At 40.6% G+C, this 20,151-nt stretch overlaps 2 protein-coding genes across 6 annotated transcripts in view; both read left to right on the forward strand.

Annotated features, from left to right (window-relative positions):
• The first annotated feature begins 1,308 nt into the window (after nucleotides 1-1,308).
• On the forward strand, nucleotides 1,309-7,476 carry LOC306838609 (charged multivesicular body protein 6-like). The gene is made up of 8 exons (XM_079366907.1): nucleotides 1,309-1,531; nucleotides 1,720-1,829; nucleotides 3,219-3,306; nucleotides 4,118-4,204; nucleotides 4,636-4,701; nucleotides 4,852-4,932; nucleotides 6,761-6,836; nucleotides 7,094-7,476. Exons 1-8 carry the CDS (start codon nucleotides 1,466-1,468, stop codon nucleotides 7,141-7,143), a joined length of 624 nt encoding a protein of 207 aa, XP_079223033.1. The 5' UTR covers nucleotides 1,309-1,465; the 3' UTR covers nucleotides 7,144-7,476.
• Nucleotides 7,477-8,485: 1,009 nt separating this feature from the next.
• The window catches only part of LOC306838606 (BAR/IMD domain-containing adapter protein 2-like), a 61,395-nt gene continuing 49,729 nt past the window's right edge, over nucleotides 8,486-20,151 (forward strand). For all 5 annotated transcript variants that reach the window (XM_079366902.1, XM_079366900.1, XM_079366898.1 and 2 more), the window contains exon 1: nucleotides 8,486-8,739. In XM_079366902.1, coding sequence (XP_079223028.1) covers nucleotides 8,668-8,739 — 72 coding nt within the window. In that variant the 5' untranslated portion in view covers nucleotides 8,486-8,667. The remainder of the gene's footprint in view (nucleotides 8,740-20,151) is intronic.

The raw sequence follows: 20,151 nt of genomic DNA on the forward strand, positions 1-20,151 counted from the left end.
GACTAGACTTTTGGGAGACGAATGCTTGATTATATCACATGAGTAAATATCTTGAACCACATAAATAAATCTTAAAGAAGGGTACAAACTGTGCCTTTAATCAAAGGAACATTTAAGATGAAATGAAGAGAGATGCTAGCATTAAAAGGCCTTACATAGAGCTACTTTCAATAGAGACAAAAACAATAGGCTCACACCTGTTCAGGTGCCCACAGTTCTCACTGTAATCACAGAGTGGTGTCACTGTGTCCCTGAGTACTCCTTTACTGCTAATTGGAAGACAATATTTCCAAGCTGTTAAATAGCTGTCTTGACTAATAAAGGATCTGCACACAGCAACCCAAATCTGTATGTACTGTCTAACAATAATATTCCTCTGTTCTTACTGTCAACATTATACTGAATCTATAATGAGTTCCTTTTAAAGATAGAAAAGTGAGAAGTTGGACTGCTAGAAAATAAACAAGAGGTGGAAAATATTCCTTCTTCCAGTATTAAAATAAAGGCCACTTACTTAACAGTCAGTATATCAGTTCAGTAAAATTAGCTGTACGATCTTTTTTTTTAAGCCGTTTACGAACCTGTTCTAAACGGAGAACGTTGTAAATTGTATCAGGTGTTCAAAACATTCACAGGTTCAGCACAGTTGGAAATGTACTTTCTGGATGATGTATCCTTATCGCTGTCCTTGGTGCTGAACCTGCTTTCCCGGTCAGTAGGTCATGCTGGGCTGACCTCAGGATGATTTTTAGAGTCCGCCCTTTCTGGGTGCTCAGCTCCTTTTTATTTGCAACAATAATAACAACACGAAGTTACACCACAAACTAGTTTGTAAGAATATTTATGAAATACATATGAAATACAGTGTTTTCAAAAATTAATGAATTCGTGGGGGTTATACATTGTTATTTCACTTATGAACTTCAGCCTACGTCATTTTGGAAGCAATTCATCATAGGCAGTCCTAATTTTACTTATTGTTGAGCAATAATCCAATGCCGTTATACTACTTAGAAAAGTTTTGAGTGTCGATCGTTTAAATCTAACAATGCCTCTTATCACTGTGTAGACTACTTTTACATAAAGTAAATGATCGTACTACACCTTTCTGTTCAGTAAAATACGTACACTTACAATTAGCATCATCACGCTCTGTGTGTTTCTAAATAAGATAAATATTTGCCCAGCTGTTACCAAAATGATATTCCACGTTATTCTGCTGTGCTGTCTACGTGTTACAGTATTTTTGAAGAGTGTGTGAAGTGTGTGAACGCTTTAGTTTGCCGTCCGCTAAAATGTCCTGCTCCGCTTGCCGTAGTAAACACGGAAAAACTGTGGTCATGGTGGTAGACAGCTAGCCCTCTGCTAGCCATTTTCGGCTTTTTGTATTCATGGCATATTGCTCTATTAAAGTCAATATTGTGTCTATTGATGACGGGAGTTGCGGAGGGGATGTTGCTTAATAATGGGAAACGTTTTTGGGAGAAAGAGTCAACCTTCTCGTGTGACCGAACAGGACAAAGCCATTTTGGTGAGCTGATACTGGCTACAGCAACAGATTAGTCCCCATACAGGGCAAGCTGTATGCTCAGCTAGCTAGACTACAAGTCCATATATACTTTAGTTCAGCGTTTGTCATGTATAGGTTATCTGCTGGGTTGCATTTATAACATCTTTCTATTGAGTCACATGTGTGTGTCTTTTTTTATTTTGCTGCAGCAATTGAAGCAGCAGAGAGATAAGCTGAAGCAGTACCAAAAGAGAATCACCCTACAACTGGACAAAGAGCGTCTTCTTGCAAAGCAACTCCTAAGAAATGGCAAGAAAGAGTAAGCAAAAACGCACCATTTTTTTTTATTGTGGGAATCATGACAAGTGAAAAGAGAGAGGGAAAAAAACCGTCCTCAGTTTGACAACACATAGCCTACACTGTGCAACATGCTGAGCTGTTAAATTGATGAATAAGTAACTGGCTGTGAATACAGACAATACCAACAGATACTAACAACACACACTCAAAAGACGGCCACATGTCCAAAGCAGCCAAACAGATGAGATGTGCAGCTTTTGGAAAAGGTGCTACAAACAATGACAGCTAAATACAGACAGCACAACCATCAATAACATCACTACCAAATGCAGGCTTGTCTTGTGATGATTGGCATCTGTTTAGAATGTTTATATGTGCTTAAAAGGCTCGGGCTGGATGATGTAAACTCCTCATGTGCAAACAAAAGAAGCAGATCTCAAGTACACCGTGTTCTGGATTATAGTTTCTGTTAATCCCTTACCCTGGTGACGAAATCTGTCCTCTCCTTGTACGGATATCCAACAGTGTTTCCAGTGTTGAGTCGATGATTGAATGCTATACAAACGATACTGCATGTAAATAAACAGGGCTGAACAACGAGGCAGTTCAAGACACAACCATGTCTCCTTTCCTGTGTTCTCCAGAATGATGCACCCTCCTTTTTGAAGTGAAAACCTTTCAAGAACTAGCTGCACCTCATTGCAACTCTTACATTACAATCAGGTGTAAAACATTGTGGTCCCTTCTTTTAGACCATTTTTGCAGTTGATCTCTGGTTAGGCTTTAATTCTTCTTAGTTGGCGAATTCAGATAATCTGATCAAGCTGTTTTCATCTTTTTTTTCTATAATACCTGAAGCAATGTCACTATGACTTAAAAGAACATCATAAAAAGGAAAGAAAACAAACAGAAACTTTTCTGCCTAAAATACTAACATTATATTAATGGGATTGGATAGGATAAGTTTTTTTCATTTGATATAACACTGAATGCTTGTGAGATGTTCAAGCTTCTGATAAGGATGCCTCCTGGACGCCTCCCTGTGGAGGTTTTCCGGGAACGCCCAACTGGGAGGAGACCCCAGGGTAGACTGAGAGTACACTGCAGGGAAAAACATCCTGTCTGGCCTGGGAACCCCTTTGAATCCCCCAGGATTTTGCTGGGGAGAGGGAAGCCTGGTTCGACTTACTGCGCTTGCTGCCAACGCGACCCGACCTCGGATACGTGGAAGAAAACGGATGGAAGGACTTTACGCTCCGCATGCTGAACAGCAGATAGATATTGACGTTTTTTTTCAGCCTCCTGAGGTGCAGACCAGCTGTGTCATCATCTGAATCTTATGTTTGAAAAACTTGAGGTAAGATGGTGCGTTGATGTGACGTGATGCCTTTTATATTTGTCATTACAGAAAAGCATTGCTGCTTCTGAAGAAAAAACGCTATCAGGATCAGCTGCTAGACAAGACTGAAAATCAGATTTCAAACCTGGAGCGCATGGTGAGTTTTAAGAAATGACACAATCTGATACTGCCGACCAGTTTTTATTTACCAAACACACATTTGGTTTGATAGCTCATGTGATTTGTTTAAAAAAAGAAAGAACGAGGATTCAACATTTATACAGAATATAACACTGAATGCAATCCATCTTCCTGAGATCAATGTTGTTTGAGTTCATTAAAGGCACAGTTTGTAGTTTCCACAACCAGGGGGCGCTCTCAATCAATAATAATACAAAAGATTACATCTAGGCTTGCAGGGAGAAAGAGGAGTTCTCTCCGCTACTATCCCCCCCGATTCAAAGCTACTCTGCGTCGACTTGTGAAGACAAGCAGGCGAAACCGACCTGAGGAAGAGGATACATTTGCTGATGTATTTCCTTGAAGTTTTTATGACAGCTGGACAAACAGTAACAGCACGGCAGCCTTCAGTGGCATTTCCCGCTTTCATCTGTAGCGGTCTTTGACGTAACATCCAGTGTTCCCATGGCAACAATAAGCATGTCGTGTCTGCCGTGGCAGCTACCACGAAACACGTCCCATTATGTCTATAAAATGATGAATTTCTCTGGCTTTGATGACTTTCGGAAATATTTGAAGTTATAAAAATACTCCCAAAAAATATATATATTTAACAGAGACACAGTCCATTTAGAGTGAATTTAGATATTTTAATGTAAACATTGTAATCCAGATCTGCACATTGCACGTTTAAAGCATGTGCTTTTTCATAACAATGAATGTTTGAACTTGTTTCTTCGGTTGTGCATGTCTGTGATGTTGTTTCTCTTCCTAATATCTGTTCACAGGTACAGGATATCGAGTTCATGCAAATTGAGATGAAAGTCATTGAGGGGCTGAAGGTTGGAAATGACTGTCTGAAGAGTATGCATGAGGTAGGTACACTTTAATGCCTTTTTTTTTCTTCTTCCTTTTCATGGCTTTTGTGTTCAGAGAAAGCGCCTCCCACACTCACATGATAATACACCCGCCTTAAGCGCTAAATATGTGAGCGTCTACTTCAACGACGGGAAAGTTTCCCCACTGATAGGCACACTCTCTTTAAAGTGATCCTAGGGTAAGGATTGTTGCAGCAGCAGAGAAAGCTTGCGGTTTCTGTTAGCGTAGCTGCTGCACATTGTTTGAAGATTAAAGGATTAAGAGGCAAAGCCTCGACTACAGCGGTGTGACTGCAGCGCGTCCTCGGATACAGAGCACAGATCTTACTGGAGAAAACTCACAAGCCAGTCGGAATATTCAGAAAACACATTTCATGCAAACTACTTTATTTCCATAAAGCCCATATTACTTTCCTTGTTTGTCACAGATCATGTCAATTGAAGATGTGGAGAGAATCCTGGATGAGACTCAAGAATCAATTGAATATCAAAGGGTAAGTGTTTGCTCGATGAGCGTCTTTTACACCTTTCTTCAGTTTGTATGTTTATAAGAGAGAACGTTTGCTTTCATCACTCTCCATGTACTTTTCTACATCACCGAATGATGTACTCGTTAGATAACACGTGTTTTCCATCTCCTGCAGCAAATAGATGACATGCTGGCTGGAGCCCTGACCCTGGAGGACGAGGACGCCGTTTTAGCCGAGCTCGAAGCTATCACTCAGGTAAACGTTAAGCTGCGTGTCTAACCTTTAATGATACAGAACATGTTTGTTGAGCACACACCCTCATGTTGTTTTTTGTAACACCTGTCTCCACATATATATATTACACACACACTCATACACACTAAGCACAGGTTGAACCACCGGCTTTAGCTGTCTACCATTGGAGCAGGGCTGTAGTTAAAGGCGTGATTCAGAGCTGAGTCAGGTAGAGTTGGTTTACCAAAATCATACGAGAGTATCTCAAAACCAGATGAATACAGGTGACGCTCAACAGTGACCTCACGTTTTCGGCAGCTCTGCTTCCAAGAGTTAATCTTCCCATTGAAATCCTCCATTGACATTTCACGAAGTCGTCATATCAAGAGATTGAAGCCTTGAACCAAAACAAGCAGCCAACCGCTACTCGAGAATAAGAAACATTTGATTCGTCTTTTAAAAAAAAACACAAAAAAAAACACAGCGAAAGGTGCAAGACTGTACATCATTTCTCTTTGGAGTCAAGGAACTACACATCCCACAGTCCATCGTGAAGGATACCGCTTCTTCTTAAATGTAACTTTAGTCGCTGTTACCGTGTTCATGCGGTGACTGCATGTGTTGTACTTTGTGAATAAATGAAACTCACTGCATCAGAACAAGGTTATTAGTACATTTAGTTTTAGCTAACTAACAAGCTAGCCTACTAGCAAAAGTAGCCGTAGGTATGCAGCGGCAAGGGGCGGGAAATATTAGCATCGTGGGTAGTGTAGTTCTTTTCCCCGATATCTTGAATAAACCCTGATGGGTTGAATAATATAAATGTCCCTAAAGCTGAATCTATCAACAGACTGGATAATATTAACGCAGCATATCACGGCCGTGGTTCTGATCTAACAGACAACACTAAGACTCTGTGCAGGCTGAAAGATAGACAATTTAATGATCAGTGTGGAGCCATTATATACAGTACAACAGGTGTCATAACACCGTCCCACTTTAGATATTTCTATACATGGTATGGACAATCACATCACCTTTACTCTTTAAATGTCAAACCTCTATTTGAGGAACACTTCATCATTCTACTGTCAACTGAGGCCATACATGAACGTATTCACAGAAATTCCCTGTTTTTCCTAAAAGAACATGCGTCTCCCACAGCAGCATAAACCATCTTTTCACACTCGAGGTTAGTGTATCTTGGATGGTTTTAACATACAATGAAAGCCTCTATTGTGAAAACGAATGGGATCTTTTACCTCCTGGAGCAAGCCACAGCATCATGATTTGATGTCATAGCGGGCTGTATCATTGAAAACTCTCTGCGACTGTTCCATTTTGGTTGATGCATCATTATTAAATTATGGCAGATTTTTCTCTGCTTTTGTGATCTAATCATTATTCCAGATGACACACACTGCCGAGCCTCTCAAACCACACATTATTCTTTTCCACACTTGAACAAAGACACAGAGCTCAAAGTCTTCTCAATCTGACAGAAAAAAAGCAAACAGACTATGAGTAGTTTATCTACCTTTAACCTAATATACAGTCAAACAGGTTCAGGTTAAATGACACACATTTCTATATGGAGGTGGATTTAAATAGAGCATTGGAGAAGCAGCTATAGCTTGTTGCTGTCTCGAGATCCTTCTTTTGTCTCACAGACTTTAGGGATGGGGTCACAAAGTGAGCAGTGTCTTACTTTTTGACCCCCTTTCTGAATTCTGAAGCTTGCATCAAACATCACAAGCTTTCAAGGAGTTTCAAACATGTTTTTTTGTCGTAGCAACCAAACGACATACAACTTTATTGTAACTTTGTTTTGTCACTTTGTTCCAAACAGGGAGAAGATGTAGCACTTCCTGAGGTCCCCACCGAGCCAATGCCTGAAGTCCCAGAGGCAGCTAAAGCTGAACCAGGTACAGTTCTTATTTCACATAAGATTTCACTTATTTATTCATTCATTGAAATAGGGATAAGCTTACATAAACAGGTCAATATGCAAGATCATAGCCATAAGCTAATTTCCATCTGTAGTCCCATGGCAGGTTAATGGTAAACACAAAATTACATAAAATCACGATGACTAGCAACACCGATTTCATTTCCACACATACAGTATGTGTATTTGCTACCAGACTAATCATATTTGCTTTACTTTGTCTTTCATTTCCAGAGAGGAAAGAAGCAAAGAAAAAGGTGGAGAGAGAGATGTTGGCAGCCTGACACACCAAGTGATAGGACTGAAGCTGGCTGTCTTTATTCAGATAGCCACTCTGTGATTCTGAATATTTCACCCTTAAATGTTTGTTGATGAAGGTGAAGCCTTTGCAGTGCACCTTCACAGCTTCTACTGGATCAGCACTGTTTGTACTCTACTCCTCTGAATATCTACATAAAGGAAGTGAAACTTGATAGACATTGATAGAAAAGCAATGTCACTTTGATACTCTCCTAGTTTTGGCAAAACGCAACAAAATGACTGTGTTTTAGATGTTTTACACATAAAATCATTTTACTGTCACTTTTTTTCCATATTAAAATGAGCTGTGGCAACAACACGTCTTCCTGACTTTTCTCTAAAGACTTATTCTTTTTTTCTCTTTTTTGAAACTACAATAGTTAGATTCTTCTATTGTCAATGTGTTTCAGAGTTATGGTCACATTTTTCAGTTTGTATAGCATACATCCTCCAGAAGAGGGCGCTACTTACTAACTTTTTTGACTGTTTCTAAACAGGTGTCTTCAGTCACATGTAATCAGTTGAGGGTGTGGTTATTGACAGAAAGTGCAAACCTCAGGTTGAAATGTGGAAATACTACAGGAGTGCACTGAGACTCTAATTAGCATAATGAATGAAGACTGGGTGACTGAATGATACAAGAAAAAAACTTCTTTACAGTCTGAAGTCATGACTCAGAAACTTTCCTTGAGTAAACAGAAGAAGAACACACTTTAAGGGACATGTCTCTCACTGATTCTAAGGAGCTTATTTTGCTGGATTGCTTAAATGACGAGGACTTTTATCTTTTCACCTTTATGGTTTTTCGGTTAGCTGATGTGTTTTATGTGGTTTCACACTTTAAAGGGAAGAACTTGGGTTGACACGGTCACTGTCACGTACATGAAAGCTGTGTGAACATAAATAGGCCTTCGTGATGTGACGTTTTTTTTCCTGGCAAATAAAAACTTTTAATGTTGGATGTTTTGAAGAAAAAGCCTTGTTGAAAATTTGCCTGTGTTTAAGGTACACAGATATGTGGGTGGGAAGTACAATTTACAAGATGGTACTGCGTTAAAATGCTGTTGGAAATATTGAATTTGTAGCCTGAACGCAAATATGTTTCGACTTTCAAAACATATTTTAAAAGCCGTCTGTTAAATATCCTAATAGTCTTTAGTATTACAATTTCGAAAGGCTTATTTTAGTTCTCCAACAAAGATTAGTTATTCCTGTTTTTTCAGATATCTATAAGAGGAAAACACTGAACACTTTACATTTTGACTTCTGCTAACAGCGAGAAATCCGAGCCGCGAAGGGGTCCATGAAGGCAGCAGCGGGCTGTCAGCTGTGGAGAGGGAAGGTGTGTTTAGTTGGAGTGGGGTGTTTCAGGAGCGCAGCATCGTCTCACTCTCTCACGAGCGCAGTTTGCCTCGCCTTTTGTTTGATCTGACTCGTGAACATTTCCCCCCCTTCCCTCTTTCCCTTCTAATTTTCCACGGATACACGGTTCACGACAATCTACGTTTATGGTCCTGGCTGAAGATTCCACGATGTCTCGCACCGACGAGGTTCACCGCGTTACGGAAAATGTCTATAAGGTAAGCTTCAACTAATGAATAAAGTTTGGAGGGCGCATGAAATGACATGATGTCAGCCAATAGACGCACACTTTTAATTCCACTATCAGTGAGAGTTCACTATTTGGCTGTAAAGACACATACAAAGCCCTTTTTTCCTTCCATAATCTCTTCAGGGAGAGGCGCAGTAGCACATTTGATTATCTTTTTTTGATCAGTTGCCAATTGACCAAATCCACTGTCTTCCACCTTCACTGAGCTTGATAGTGAAGCCAAGACCTTTCAGTAACAATATCCCCCCTGCTGACTAAATCTAAGTCACTTACTCAGTCTATTCCTACACGTAGCCTACATTACGTCTGTAATCCACCTACTGCACTGATAGTATAGTGTCAAATATTTCTGCCATACAAGTGGATTTAACAGCCCGGTTCTCTTGCTGAAATAGGGACATATTGCATTCCAGAAGGCAGCGTTTGACGGGCAGACAAGGTTGGGCTTATCTGTTGCAACAAGTAAACATTTGCCCCATAGGGATTTCAACATTCAAACCTGTTCTACATAAAAACCCTTTGCATGCAATACCTTAGTATCTTGCAGATAAAACCGATTTCCAATCCCAGAAAAAAATGAATGAAAACGTACATTTTTAAATAACTGCTCCAGGTTGTTTTTTTGTGTGTGTAAATTGTTTATTTTGCATATTTATATATTTTTTTTCTTTTTTTTTGTTGTTGATCATTTTGTCTTTTAAATGGCAGAAAAAGAGGACAACATGTCCCTCCATAATTTCTGAAGTGGCAAAAACAAAAATTATGCTGCAACTCAGTGAAACAAAAGAATCGGCTTATGTGGGGATGGCGTCTGTGGGGACTGCCATTAATTAACTAACAATGCTTGCTATTGTTCTTTTAGGTGCACACACACTTTTCATTGATTGTGTAAATGGTTTACTGATTACGTTTTGGTTGGATAACAAATCCATTATTCAGCTAATCTTTTCTTTTTTTTTTTTTTTTAATGGATTTCTGTGGATTTATGCAAACCCCCTCCAGGGTTTGGTTCCTGTCTTGGAGTTGCAAACACCTCCTGATGTAAGACAAAACTTAATGTCACAAAGGGCTCCTTGTGATCATCTCAGGTGCCTGATTGGATCAGAGCTCCTTGATACTTAAATAGTCTCAGTATGTTCCTACAGCTTTTATTTACACATCCTTCACCCTTACCCTATTTTTGAAAGCCCCTGCGCCATTGCCAGGCATATAGTTCCCCAAACAGAAGGCCAAAAAACGGGTGATGGGTAGCTGCTCCTTCTCCTCCGGGGTATAGACATCCATCAGAAAGGAGGTCAGATGAGCAGAGACCGACTGCTGCTTCTTTTAGAGCCAACAAGGGAAGCAAACGTTTTAGATGGCTATTTCTGGGCTCGATTGGTCACACAGCCCTACAGATTTATTCCTTCTTTTTTCTCTTTTTTCCTTTTCTTTTTGCTGGTCAGGCTTGGTTCAAGTGTTTACTCCTACAAATGTGGGTTAATCAATATGGACACACTGTATAGGTGTCAGAGTGAGAACGGGTCTTTTTCATAGTCAGGCTCGTTGGAGTGCAAACCCAGCAGTGTGGGGCTCGGGTCCCTGGGGTGAAAGCACCCCGTTGGATTTCCTGACAGCCAGGATCGCTGACGGGCAGCCGAGTGGAGTGACTCCTTCTCACTGTGGAGCTGACACAGTGGCAAACGGCTGAGAGGTCGGGTCTCAGCCAGTGTCATCTACAGCCACTGCTTATTTTCCCCGGCGGTGTAAAAAAACAACTTTCTAAGCGCGCTTTAATATTTAAAGAGACTGTTCAACTTTGTTGACTCCAAACACACATAAAGGATGAAAAGCAGCAGTCGTTCTCTTAAGTACGTATGTTATGTGTTGAATCCCACCACCCAAAAACACCCACTTGTATCGATATCTGCTTTTGATCTGCGTGTTTGGTGACTGAACCCTGCTCTAAAATAACACTCTTCAGTTCGTTTCACTTTCTTGCCACGTTGAGGGAACGTTGATGCTGCAAGGCGTGTTGCATAATTTAATTAGATAAAATTTAAATTACTTACTTAAATAATTGAATAGATGCAAAAAAAAAAAAAACTTCAGGAGTACTGACAATTACACGGAGTTCAATCTCATTATTTAAGTTGCAGACTGCAGGGCACAAAGACGGGACGGGATTCTCTTAAAAGCTGTCAATCAGGATGTTGAACCTTTGACTTTTTGCAACCTTTTTTTCTCACTCTTTAGTCATTAGTTTCCTGTAAGGGATAACTATAGAGACTTTTGTGCGCCTCTCCATGATAGGAATGCTCCAAAAAGGAAGTCATCTAACACAATCTTCAGGGGGAAATGAATAGGAGAGCATCAGCACCGCTTTAAATCTGCAAAGTCTCCCTTCTGCATCCACATTTGAATGCCGCCGCAGACAATAATTGTACGTTGTCTGTTTTGCATGCAGCCAGACATCTCATCTCCTGAGGAGGAGGAGATGTAAAAAAGTTGCAGCAGCTCCAAAGTCATTGCATCCAGCAGCTGGGCAGAAACTGAGTAATCGCAGGGGAGGGATGCAAGGGGTAACTGCGCTGCTGTGACTCATGTTAGCCCGGTTGAGTGTGTGTGTGTGTGTGTGTTAAACAGGGCCGGGGAGCACGGTGAAGGTGAGACTGGAGTTTCAGAATGTCACTGTGACCGTTGTTCTCTTTAGGTAAAGGCTACGGAGACACTCCTTTTTAGTGATTTTAGAGATGACTTTATCTCAGCCGACAGGGGAGTCAACCCTGTAAAACCCAGCAATCCCGGCGTGATCATCCATGACTCACTTCAGCTTGCCTCCCTCACATAAGACAGGCAGTTCCAGACGTGGCGATTGGCTTCTAGTCATTCCCCACGCTGACGGGATGAGACAGATACTTAAGACTGACACTGGCTGCTTTGCGTGTTGGTGTGTGTGTGTGTGTGTGTGTGTGTGTGTCTTTGTGTCATGTCCACCAGCTGGTCGTGTCGCTGTGTCTGAGAGAGGTGGTGCCCCGGGTCAAGCCTCTTAGCATGCCGATGGATGAAGTCTGAGGGCCGTCCTGGCTCGGGAGCTGAAGTAAACAAACGGCTAAACCATTAGCGGAGAAGAATGGCTCTGTGTGTTAAATGAGTCCTTAATGAAACCTTCTTGATTGTTGCCAAACTTTTATCCTTTCACAGAAGGTCACGTGGAAGCTCTTGAACTCGCCCTTTTGCACAATCCGACTTTTACTTGTGCTTATTCCGAGTCTTCCTCATAGGAAGTGTTCAAGCACTGCAGGTTTGGAACACACCCTGCTGAGGTAAGGTAAGAGTAGGGTGTGTCGCAGCTACACTAGTCCTCGGGACAACACTCATTTTCCCATGCAGCACCACTCCCTGATCGTCAACACAACCTGGAAAACTGCATATGCCATTTTTTTTTTTTTACTCAAATGGTTATTGTTGTGAAGATGGCTAAATAGTTGTTTGGCAAAGACCGGATCAAAGCGTGCTGATTGGTCACTTCTCCCTGGATCTTCATCGTGTCACGTGTCTGATTCTGCTGCAGTGCGGTGTTTGATTAATAACCCTGATCTTAAATCGAGTTTTTCTGCCTAAAAGGCGTCTTGTTATATAATCCCTTTCCAGCTCTGTTGCAATATTGTCGGGACATTCGCACTTCCCCTCCAATGAATGATCTTCTGATAACGACGAAGAGGATTACAGCTTCACCACAATCTCATGTGGGAGATCTGAACAGGTGGTCTCTTAGCAACAATGTGCCATTATTCTTATGTGTTTCTGTCATATCATTGTGCTAAAAAGACTTACAGTCGGTGAAGGCTGGAGAACAGAGACGGGGAGGGAGTGTTTCAGGGAGAGAGATAGAGAGGAGTTGTTGAGTTGTAATTGATGACTAATGCTTCGTAAACGGCCCAAAAAAAAAAAAAAAAAAAAAGCGTCCAGTGTAAACCAGCCCAGCCTGCTGTGTATACAGACCCGCTGTTTGTCCCTGTGGGTCCTGTGCTAAGTAGCCCCGGAGCGTTACTTAAATAATGGCACCATCCATCACTTTATTTACCTTCTTTCTCGCAGTATATCTCATCAGGCGCCACTTGCCTTCCTAATAAACATTTTAATGGCGCTTAAAAAGCCTTCAGCTCTTCAACATCTGCCTCCAGAATATAGTATTTCAACAAGTTTATGCCTGCTGCTGCCTGGAGCTTTGAAAAGATTGCATTATGCACTGCAGGAGTTATCATAACATCCCCTTGCCTGTGGAACAGCAGATTTGCTGCCTGTGCCTTTGACTGCGATGCAGAAAGAGAGAGAGGACTACTGCTCCTCACACCCACCTTCTCTGCACGTCCGGGGGCGGTTGGTTTAGAGACATTCTCTCTCTTTTCTTTTACTCATCGCTGTTTTTTTTTTTTGTTTTTTTTTTTTCTTTTTCCCAAGGACAGAGACTGGAGATGCTCGGTGCTAAATGCAAAGCTGCAGAGTTTGAACTGCAGAAGAAGATGAAGCTTTCCGCGCTGATAGAAAAAGGGTCGTTTTTTTTTCTTCTTCCGAAGTCGGTTCATCAACGTGGCGCGTCCAACTCCAAATATTTCTGTTCATTCACAAAACCTGACCATGCCAAAGATGATCTTTTGCCTTGCAGAAAGATGCTTTATGGCGGGGGTGGAGCAGAGGAGGAGATGAAGAGAGGGGGAAAATGGATGGAGACATTCCACATCCTTGTTGAAATAGTCCCTAATTACTGAGGAGGGTGAAGCTGTAATTACAAAGACTGAAGAGGCAGAGAGGGAGAGAACATTTCAGGACTTTAGTGGTAGCAGACAATGGCCTTACATTTGTGGGTCACAGTTAACATGCCTGTGGATTGTGCCACTGTAACGTCTTTTGCTGCTACTTTGGGTAGCTCTGGACCACACTACACCCACCAAGCTAGCTGAGCATGCAACCACAGAGTTCCTCTGAGCCCCAGCCCAGTCATGCTATTGTTCAGAATGGAGGCAATGCATATACCCACATGGTGCGGATGCTGCTTTTCGTTTCAGAGAGTTCCACAGAGTGAAAGTTAACCGCTGCGATGTAAAGGGAGTAAAACAACAAAAAGCAACAACATCACTTTTTGTGTTGATTATTTCAAAGCAGCAGATACGTGGTGTTCTGTCTGTTTTGGACTGTGGCGAAATCTGCAAGGAGGTCAGCTGACGGACCCCAACACAACACCATCAAAAATTCATAGACTACCTCTAAAGCTGCCATGCGAAATTTACATTTGCAGTTCTTTTGGAGGAACGACCACCGTCACCACCTGTTTATTAGCGTACTGCTTTGTGGCAGATGAGAAGGGTGAGAGCAATGTTTTGGGGGATTTCAGATGAATGCGTTTCTTTCCTCAAACAATATAAATGGGCTGGTCAAAGAACCAAAGCTGGCAAACAAGTCTGGGTCTTGGTTGCTGTGGTAACCACCGCCTGTGCTGGGTAAGTTGAGTGGCTGATGCCGAGGTGTGTGTGTGTGTGTGTGTGTGTGTGACACAGTAAATAACTGGACCTCAGGCGAGCAAATTATTTGGTGTGCGACGGCAGCAGGATACACTGGTGTCTCTCCCCCCCCCCCCCCGGAGACCCCCTGTAGGACACTTCCAGGCCAAACACAATTTATCAAGTCTCATTTCTAGTCTGATTTTAAAACCAAACTGCCATATATTTGCTGACGGTCATTTACTTCACTGTAAAGAAAGCTTATCTGTGAAATGTCATGGTAGGAACCTCCAGCATTACAGAGCTTGTCCACTCGGATACTACGAGCTTGATATCTAATTGGGAAATCAGTTAATGACGCCAAGTTTTGCAAGAGTTTGCATACATTTCATTTCCCTTCCCAAACCAATGTAGTGACCTGAACATGTGCGTTTGCTGATCGAGTATCAATCAGATGCCTATCTGTCCAAAAAACAAACCTACACACAACTCTTTAACACCTGTGGACCTACACTACTGATCTGATATGGCAAAAATAGAGCTTTGCATAAAGTGATGCTTTTGAGTGTGTACAGCGTAAGTCAAATAGGGAATGTGCGATAACATGCCACATTAAGAGATCTGTTTTGTATCAATGGCAAAAACTTAAAAATAAAGAAAAGCAAAAAATAAAGAGTGCATATTATCTTTTACCCTCAGTTGATGTATGTCTGCTTTTTCCTCATGTGCCTCAAAAACTTTCAACCATTTTAATTGGAACTAAGAGTAAAACAAGTAGAGTAGAAAATTAAGGTCTATTTTTTTTTGTTCTTTATGTAAAGGCCACATATTATTTACCTTTTCGATAACAAACATGTTTGTGAAGTTTCTTGTCCTAAATTGACTCTGATCCTGTATTTGGCTATCCTGTATAAACTCCTAAGGCTGTTTCTGTCTGTAGCTTTAAATGCAAATGAGCTTTATTTGACCACGCCCCTCTGGAAGGAGGGGTGCCTTGGTCTCTCTTTCACTATGTCAATTCTGAACAGTGAGAAGGCAAACTCGGAGGCAAAATAAATCCCCGGCTATGGGAGTGTCACCCAGCTCGGGGAGGGGTTACCGACCTTTGTGATGTCACAAAGGGAAAATCTCCAAATGGCCCGTTGTAGCACACATTTTCTGAAAAGTTGAACAGGCAAAATAAGGAGAGGATAGATTTTTCACATCATGTTGGGGTTTGTAGACAGGGACACCTATTAGTGTTTGTGGTAAAGTGCTTATTGTGGGACTTTTAACCCTTTGTTTAAGCAGGAGAAAAGTCATTGATATTTAACAAAAATCTCTTTTATCCAGAGTGTACTGACCAAGACAGACGGCAGCAAAGTTTCCTACAGACAGCGAGCAGCCACCCTGACAAACATAATATCCAGTAAGACACAGAATAGATTGAAAGAAATAACCAGTCAAACAGCAAATATTTGTCAAGATCAAGCACAGTCATGAATATATCAGGCAGAGGATCCAAAGCCGGTTGTGTCAGCCTCCAAGTCATTTAACATTCACTTTAAAGCGTTCAAGGAGAGCAGCTCATTAAGTTTCATTTTGTAACTCTTTCCAAAAAAAAAGGGATCTGCAAACTTAAATGCCTATTCCCTCACTTCAGTTCTGACATTTCGAACAGCAAGACAAGATCTTGACAGCAAAGATTAAAAGTTCCTGTACTCTTGTGAACGATGTAGGTCAGAATGTGTAAAGGAAGTAGACCTAAAATAGATTTGTAAATAAGGACACGCCAGTGTTTTAGTCTATGTAGGGTCAGAGAAGACCGCCCAAAATGTGCGAACAACAATATATAGGTGACAGATGAGGGATTTTGAATTAGCGATGAACCTGAGAGCTCTGTAATACAGAGTCCAGAGTGTGTAAGCTTTGAGAAGAGGAATGCATGTACAAGACATCCCCATAGTCCAACACAGATCTAAAAGTTGCAGCAACATGCCTCCTATTGGATTCTTATATAGTGTCCATTTGCTGAATGAGAAGTTAAAGGCAAACTCGACAATTAAATTACCGAGATATCTGTAGTTTGAAATAAAATCAATCTGTGTACCCTGAGGCTTGGAGGTCGAAGGCAGATCCAGTGTCTTAGATTAGGAATAGCTTCAGCTTACTGAATCTAAATGGTATGAAAGCAAGTCCACTACATGCCTCCAAACAACTAGTCAAATGTTAACATGCTGAGGGTGCATTGCTTTACTACATTTATCGTCTTTTTTTTTTTTTTATTGTGATAAATTCAGACTTTCTCCGCGTTTATTGGAAGCGCTTGTATCGTGAAAATGATGAAATCGTGATGAATCACTCAGCTACCAGGGGAAGACGATACTAAATGGATGGCATTTGTGCTAACTCTTGATAACTTTACATTTTTATTAGCAATTATAATGACAAATGACAGTTCTTTTTCACCACCCTAAAAATGTCTCTAGGTGTCTTAATATTATTTTTTTTCCTGATACCTGAATCAGAAGGCAGTCGGTTCCGTATTAGTACCAAAACACATCCTGGAGATTTTTATTATTTTTTTTTTTTTCAAATTCCCCAGATTTTCTTAACTCTGACCAACTTGATATTTCTTGCTAGCACCACACGGTTGCTGTTAGGAAGTGTCTCATGATATCAGTTCTTCTTTGCTAGTTTATAGTGGTAGCCACAGTATATCCACGGAGGAATCACCTATACTGTACTACTATAGGACCTATACTACCTCCCAACTTGTTGTTACTGTTATGGCTGGAGAATTGATTGAAGTGCATATTTAAAAAAAATAAAATAAAAATCATCACAGTATCTGATGGCTTTAACCGGCCTATACTTTCTGACAACGATGCCACATTTTAGGCTCAATTGGAGGCCCCTTTTTAACTATTCTTGTCGACAAAAAACTCCTTCACTTTTATCTTGTCCTTACCACACATCTTCAACAGCAGAGTTCAGATTGTGTTAAGAAGGAGCATTTGGCATGTGTGTGTATATAATTAGGACATGGAACAGATGTGGATGGAGATTCATCATTTTGCAAGGACATTTGAACCATTTGTTAGCAGTTCTTATTTGACAAAATAAGCCATGTTCGAACAAATGTTGCAATCTAAATGTGTCTGACATTTCGGATTACAAAATCTCCACAATACAAGAAAACAATAACCAGATGGTGGAGAGACGTTGTTCTTCTGTTGGTGCACTTCAAGACTCTGCTGGGTCATGAGTTTTAAGTATGACTTGTGTGGCAACAACCCATAATTGGATCTCTGCTACTAATAAGCTAGCTTTAATAACTAGCGCTTACTGCTTCCTGCTCCAGCTGAACAAAGGGATCACAGAAGGCCAGCTTTTCATCCCCAACATCTCTGACACACCAAAGAGATGATTCTCATTATGTTATTTATTGAAGTCACAGAAGGCTGAACCTTCCACCCAGCTCTGGATGAAAAACACAAGTCTGTGCTCATTATGTTTTCCAAAACACTTGATAACTCTTTTAAAAATCTGAAGATTCTTTCACTCTGGCATGCTTGCATTTCTTCTTTCCAGTTTATATAGGCAACATCCTTGTCTGTTGCGTGAGAGAGCAAGGGCTGCAACTGTCGGTATTTTCTGCATCACAAATAACGGCCCGTCACTGAGGTGATGTTAGAACGTCTTTGATCGCTACAGTTTGGATGCATGTCTGGGTTTGACAAGCCTGATGTGCAATAACACACCCTGTACACATCTGTAGAAAAAAAAAAAGAAAAAAAAAAAAGACCACGCGAGCTGTTCTAAAAACTGAACAAGGTCTTCACCTTCCTCACAATGATGAAGAGTGCGCTCCTCAATTTCAACTTGGAAAGGACACAAATATTCTCAGGGTATTCTTGGATTTGATGTTTCGCCTTGGCTCCCACTGAAAGCACATGCTGTGCCTCCTGCAGCATTAGTCAGGCTTCAGGTATGCAAGATGGATGAAGTGCTTCATGGCATCTTTTCAAAGAGTATACCTGGACTTTGCTTTGAAAGAAGCACGTGGCTGACTGAGTGTTTTCTGTATGGATTTGTGTACTTAAGAGAGTTCTTTGACCTGCGGCTTTTAGCTGTTTGGTCCCCTTGACAACATAAAAAATGCCACTGATTCACATCTGTGTGCAAGACTATGAGTGACGCTAAGTTTGCTACCAACCCTTTTAAGGAATTCTGAGGGGTCAAAACACTTGGTTGAATTTATTTTTGAGCATGATCTTTAAATGTAATTTCCATACTCCTGCTGAAATGTAATTAGATTAAGAAGGAATGCAACCTCTGAAAAGTGTCTAATGTATTTGCATTTTAGTGAAGAGTACAAGATTCATGTCCTTAACTATGCAGAAGAAAAACACAAGTGCAAAAATGTAAACAGTGTATGATTATAGAGCCATGACAGGCTTGGTATTCATTGCATTCACTTGGGAGAGTTGACAAAAATAAACTGGTGTAGAGTTTGAACTAGACTGAAGAAATAATCACACATACTCTGCATACTTAGAGTCCTCTAAAAACTCTTACAAAAACGAAACTCCTCATACAGTGTGCACTTATTTATTGTAGAATATTAGATGTCAACAATAGGTCAGAGCATTTCAGTTTTCCTTTAAGTACCTCATAAGATGAGAATCAAAGAGTTCTATTGTTATAGGTCACATGTATTGTACTACTTTTTCCACAAGTTTAAATAATTCCCACAAGTCCCCAAAACACACATGTGAACGTTCTTGCCAAAAATCCACTCTGATCCTGTACTTGATCATGTCTACAAACCCCTCTATTCCAGCCCTCCTCAGAACAGGCTGTTTCTGTGTCTGTGGCTTTAAATGCAAATGAGCTGTATTACACCACGCCCATCTTGAAAGACTTGGGAGGCTCAGGCTTTCTTGCACTATGCTCTATTCATTGTTTACAGTGGAAAGGCAAACCCAGAGGGCAGAAAAAGAACCCTAGCTGTTTTGAGTGTCACCCACTCACCTACCTACTAATCTTTGTGATGTCATAAAGGGAAAATGTCCAAACCGCTTGTTTGAGCACCCATTTCATGAAAAGTTAAGCAGGCAAAACATGGGGAAGATTTTGTTGAAAGGCTAAAGACTAAATATTTTTTGTATAATATGTGACTTTCCTTTTTTACGTCTTATGAAGGCACCATCATTTTTTATTTTTTTTTGATGGGTTGTTTTGTCAGATTGCCTGCAGCCAGCAAATCTGCTGCAGGAAGCAAATCTCTGAAGTGATGCTGCAGTTTCTTTATGTTCACTCCTTTGTCTACCCACAGTATTAATTATGGTTTTGTTTTGTTGTCGGTACAGGAAATGCTAACCTAACTACTGTAGGTATAATTTCCTGTGGTTATTTAAAAAAAAAACAATACTTACATTAATAGATTGCATTAAATCAAAGAATCCGGCATCTATCCAGTGTGCTTGATTTAGGGGAATGCTTATGCAATACATATGCAATAGCAAGCAAGCCCTGAGGCCAAACGATGTGCTTTTAGAGCGTAACCTTAAGTACTGCTAATTTGTTGTGCAAATGTTTGCATATTGCATATTATTTTGTAAATTTGGACCTGCACTCTACAAAAGCAGAAATAGTTAACTCTGTATATACAGTGTAAAATAAAGTTTTCTGTTAGTTTCAAACATAAAATGCTAAATTGAAATAAAGCAGCATTTTTTTTATGGATTTGTGTGGACTTGTGAATTTCCAAATCAAAGGATGATGTCACCATTGCTTACTCAAGGAGAGACATTGGTTTTTTGAGACATGATTTAATGAATGATGCAAAAAAACCAACACAAACTGCAGTTCCTTGAGTGTTGACTTTGATGATGGTTGCAAAAGCCAATGAGTTC

Source organism: Symphodus melops (genome assembly GCF_947650265.1).
Source record: "Symphodus melops genome assembly, chromosome: 17".
Taxonomy (NCBI): Eukaryota; Metazoa; Chordata; class Actinopteri; order Labriformes; family Labridae; genus Symphodus; species Symphodus melops.